General features: G+C 35.4%; 1 protein-coding gene across 1 annotated transcript; it reads left to right on the top strand.

The window, feature by feature from the left end:
- Positions 1-256: 256 nt before the first annotated feature.
- LOC107715441 (MARVEL domain-containing protein 3-like) lies at positions 257-1,241 on the top strand. The gene is made up of 2 exons (XM_016521585.1): positions 257-296; positions 396-1,241. Exons 1-2 carry the CDS (start codon positions 257-259, stop codon positions 1,001-1,003), a joined length of 648 nt encoding a protein of 215 aa, XP_016377071.1. The 3' UTR covers positions 1,004-1,241.
- Positions 1,242-5,462: the final 4,221 nt, after the last annotated feature.

The raw sequence follows: 5,462 nt of genomic DNA, 5'->3' as shown, positions 1-5,462 counted from the left end.
TAGTAGTAGTAGTATATTTTTATTTAATGCCATGTCAGCATCTTAGGCTATTTTCATGGCAAAAACAATAAAAAAAATACAAGTATAACAAATACAATAAAAACCAGCAAACAAACAAACACAAAGTTATATTAAACAAGATTTTTTACATTAACGTATGATAAAAATTCTAAAACTTTTTCTGGCAAAATTATACTAAACTCGCTTCATAAAAGAGTTTTCTGCATACATTAAAAGTTGGACAGTCCAATAAAATATGTTTGACAGAAAGGGGAATCTTGCGAAACATGCATTGAGTAGGGCCTTCAACCTTTAAGTCAGTCTTGTGTGACCTATGCTGAACAATATTTTACATTTCTGAAATCTATTTTAATGTGCATGTTCTTGTCCTGTAGGCATCTGTCAGGCCATGGAATTCTTCTTAGGCTTGTTGATCGTCATCTGTGCTGGAGTGAACCACAGTAACTCGGGTCGGTATCGGGATATCGCCAGCTTAGGCGGTTTGTACCAGTACTATTACGGAGGAGCCAACGCATTCACCGGAGCAGAGGCGCAGAAGGTCCAGCAGCTCGACGACCAGTTCTACCGGCTCAAACTGCCCCCTTACGTCTACAGCATGGCGTGTGGCGGGGCGCTGATGCTTTACGCTTGTGCCACGCTGGCCCTCGGAGTGTTTCGCTTGCCCTACCGTTTCCCTCCTCTGCTGCTGGCTGAAGCCCTGCTGGATGTAATCATAGGTCTCGGTTTTATTCCTACCATCGCTTTCTATTTCATAAAGCTGCAGGAGATCTACAACAACCCCATCTGTAAAGAGAGGGAAGCCATGTACAGCAGCAAAGGTCACAGAGGATTCGAGTGCCATCTCAACGGGGCAGACATAGCTGGAGGCTTGTTTGGTGTTCTGGGGATTATCATATTCCCCCTAAGCGCCGTGTTGGCCATCAGAGCTTTCATAAGAGTGCAAAAGATGAAGCAGAGGCCGACAGAAGACAACAACCTGTGAGGGTTACGCCATTTCATGAAGAGATTCAAATGTGGAAAGCACGGAAGGTCCTACACAAGTGTAAATGCTTTGGTTAGTATTTTTACAGTATCAGAAGGATATATATTTTTATATTTTTTTATGCCTTTGCTTTCTCTTAAGAGTTTTTATGGACTTTTTTTTTTTTTAAACTTTTTTTCATATATTCTTCACAAACATGCATCCGATTTGATTCATCAATTAAAAAGAAACACACAATATATTGAGAATGAGTTGATTTTGCACCAAGAGCTTGTAACACTCCAAAGAGAAAGGAAAAATTGAAATTGCATCATATGACCCCTTTAAAAAGTAAAGGAGAACGGTTGGAAGTTGTACTTTTAAACTTTTAAGTACTGCTAATACAACTCATTGTGTGCTCCCTTACATTCAGAGAACATAGTGACATATTGTGATCCCTTCAACTGATTTTCTAAATTTTCTGTTTTTTCTTAAATTTACCATCATAAAACCTGCAGGAACCTATGTTATTTACTACATATTCATCATTTAAGTATTAATTATTGCCAATGAGACTAGCTCACAGTTTGTAATATAACATATTAAGCTAAATCATTTTCTTCTTTTTACGTGCATCTATTATATATAGACTATATTAGGTACTAAAGTATTTTGAGACATGCGCATCAGTTATGCACAAATACATCCCATATAGAACGTCTGAGACATCAAAGACACGTGTATCACAGTAAAAAAAATTTATTGCTACTTGGCTGAAAAGTTAATTAAAAATACAGCTTTCTGCTCAAAACTAAGCATAGCAGCATTTGAAATGAAACAATGAGCCAGCACCCACTCTAAAAAGTGCAGTCCTAGCTGACAGACAGCAAAAGTGCTCGCATTTAGTCCTTTTACTAAATCAGTAAAACAACTAAAATGATCTCCTAAACTAAAAACAATTCAATAATTTAACACAATGAAAATATTCAGCAGTTTACTGCATGCTAAATTAGAAACCTAAAAATATAATATACATTATGCTTCCGATATTAAAACAATTTCTTATAAACAGAAAAGTTAGTATTTTATACAAATAATCACATTATAATATATTCTATATATATATATATTTATATTCATTTATATAGGGCATGCTTCTCACATTAAATACGTGAATAATTAGTATCTTCAAAGAGTGTACCTTGATGGGTGACAGTTTACCATAGAACCCTTAAATCCTAGATTCTGCACTGGAGGACCTATAAATCTGCATGAAACTATGAAGTACAAAAATAAACCTCAGCTTCTTGGCATTGAGAGGAAATATTAAAGCATCTCTTAAAAACAAAATGTACATAAATGATGACAAGATCAAGCTTTGGTCACGTGTCAGCAACAGGAACTTCGTCTCGATCCACGTCTGTCCGGAACGAACCGTGATCATGTGCAAAAATGTCAATGAAATACGCCAAAAAGATGCGTTTTTGCATTCAAAAGCAAGTTTCAACTCTGCCAGGGTAAAACCACAATCACACGCTTCATGCGCTAACAGCCTCTCTCACACTGCGCAGAGTTACAAAGACTTAAGACAAATGTTTCCTTGTTAAAAAAAAATATATAACATGGGTGGTGGAGTCAGAACGTGGAAAAGCATAAACATAATGAGTCTTTAAAGGTGATGTGTGTCATTTCTGCGCACTAGCACTACTAAATGGAAGTGCAAAAATGATCAGTTTTCAGTCAAGTTTCTTGAACACTTCCCTCATCTATCATTGGTCAGACAAACAGTTAGCCCCGCCCCTAAGCTTGCACCATTGGTTGAGACTGGTTGCCTTGTTAAGCGCACACAGATGTTTTGATAAATCTAGAATGTTTGCACTTTTTACAGGAATGAACCTATGAATAGCTTGCTTAAGCTGGGAGAGGAGGAAGTGTTTTAACTTGCTTTAAAAAAAATCACACAAATCACCTTTAACTTCTCAAGTTAACCTTTAAATTCTTTCCTTTTGTTCTGCGTAAGTGTTCACACAAGAGTTGCAAAGCCAGTTATAAAATCAGAGAAAGTTACCGAGCATTCAATAATGTGCAGAAGATGTAAAGGAAGCTTTGTCTAACTTTTATCTGTTTTTAACTAGTGTTCAGTTTGAAACTAAACTTGATCGAGAACATTTTCTAGTGCAATGCCCAAACTAAGACACTGTGCTAACACACTGGCAAACAAACCAGCCTAATAACATAAAAAAATACTTCATGCTCCACGAAGACCCCCCTGAAAATGTCCTATAATTATAAACTATCATTTAAAAAATCTACTATTTAATCTGAGTGGGGATATTTGTAGAACTGTGCTTTGTGTTCTTCCTGTAAGCATATAATTAAAGGGATAGTTCACCCAAAAAATAAATTTTTGTTATTTACTCGCATGTGATTCCAAACCTCTATGACTCACTTTCTTTTGTGGAACATAGAAGATATTTTGAGAAAATACTTTTTACTTTTTTTCTTCGTCCATACAATTGAAGTCAATGGTAACTAAAACAGTGACATAATGAGAAAGTTGATTTTTGGTTCAACTGTTCCTTTAAGAATCACCATTAACGAATGAATGTAAACTTGATGGCTATTTGCATATAACATCAAGGAATACTGTATTTAGCCAACATTTTCAGGAACTTGAGTTTCACCTCAACATGTTTTGGCCAGGAGAGCACAGAGCACAAATGTTTAAGGGATCTAAAATACAAGATTTGTCCACGTGGCAAAGCAACTAGTATAGTTGCCTAGGATGGAGAAACAATAAACATTATCTCCACAACAGAGCACTGCACGTGACACCCACAGACATGCACAAATTTATGGATTTTCCCCAGTCCTATTCTTCAATTTTCAGATTAATATTGATCAATCTAATTAGACGCGTATAATTGTTGCATATATCATTTTTAAATATGACGCAGATAGGCATCATGCTGTAGGTATATAGAAGGTCTAAGGTGCTCTTGAAGTGGTAATAAAGTGGCTGTATCAGTGACGTTTTCTACAATTTCTGTTTCCTTTCAATGTTAAAGCACTGCGAGGGATGAAAGGCTCCTATAGCTAATAACAGACTTGGACTACATCTTGCAAACAAAGCAAGCCGTCAAATGCTTGTACTCTGCCTCTTAGCACAGTATGAATCAGCATGTTGTGCCTCAGTAACCACATCTCTCCATTCAACCAAACTTAAGAAATGACATTTTCAGGGGTAATAAAAGAAAAAATACATAAGAGGCCACAAATCAAAGCCTAATGATGATTTTATATGCATTTCGACAAAATGCAATTCTTAAATAGGTCTATGTATATAGATTCTCTGAGCTATGTACAAAGTGCTTATACAGTGTAAAACCATTTTACTTTATAGGATTGTACAATAATACTTGATGCACTTAAGCATACAGCTCTAAATGGTTAGAGATCAATTTCTAGAAAATTGTACTTCACATTTTTGAGTGCAAAAAAGGGAATTGGATTATAAACACTAAAGAAAAGATTGAGGAAAACCTGCTTTAAGGCCATGACAGAAAAAACCCTGATGAGTCATGCAGGGCTGCTGCGTCCATGCCACTGGCTTCAGCTCTCAGAAGCACCCAAGGGACGACCGAAATACTCAAAATAACCTACCTTCCCTTCAAGTACCACTACTACGCATCTTTTGGCACAAGAGCTACAGTTTCAGGTCTGTAGGCAATTATAATTAACCCCACGAACATCTCTCTAGTGCTTGAAGACAAGTTAATGGCAGTAAAAGTTAAAATTCAAAACCTTCCTGGATGTTAAATAAGGGGATTCAGATTAGTTACATGGCGGCTTTTTCCTCATACATATAGCGAACACAAATCTGTATGCAAGTTTGGCACAAAGATCATTGCCATCTGACCATGGAGAACATTAATAAAAAAAACTAAAAGAAAAACACTCAAAATGTCCACTTATAAAGCATAGAATTCATAAAATGAATCTTGAGATGAAATGGCTTAAACATAATATTCGAGCATACAAACACACTTAAGCTCAATTTCAAGTTGATGATTTACAAATTCTGAGACTTCTATGAGATTCAATTTCTATTTTGAAGTGCATTCGTGTCAATGGGAACTTGCGTCCTTTGTAAAGACTATGAATGAATTGAATCTAATGAATTATGGGAGTACACCTAATAAATTATAAACATAATTTAATACAACTGATGCCCTACAATTGGCAAAAGAAAAAAAAGGGCTTCAGATAACATCAGTAAATGTAATAACAATTAATAATGGGCTTTGCACTCGATTGTCCCTAATTTTAAATCCCCACTTAAATGTAATAATGAGTTGTGTAACAAAAAAAAACAAAAAAAACAAACAAACAAAAAAAAATTATATATATATATACATATACATACATATACATACATACATACATATATATATATATAATTTTTTTTTTCCTTAAAAAA

Source organism: Sinocyclocheilus rhinocerous, unplaced genomic scaffold (assembly GCF_001515625.1).
Source record: "Sinocyclocheilus rhinocerous isolate Xijiao unplaced genomic scaffold, SAMN03320098_v1.1 scaffold539, whole genome shotgun sequence".
Taxonomy (NCBI): domain Eukaryota; kingdom Metazoa; phylum Chordata; class Actinopteri; order Cypriniformes; family Cyprinidae; genus Sinocyclocheilus; species Sinocyclocheilus rhinocerous.
This window is presented reverse-complemented; position numbering and strand designations above follow the sequence as displayed.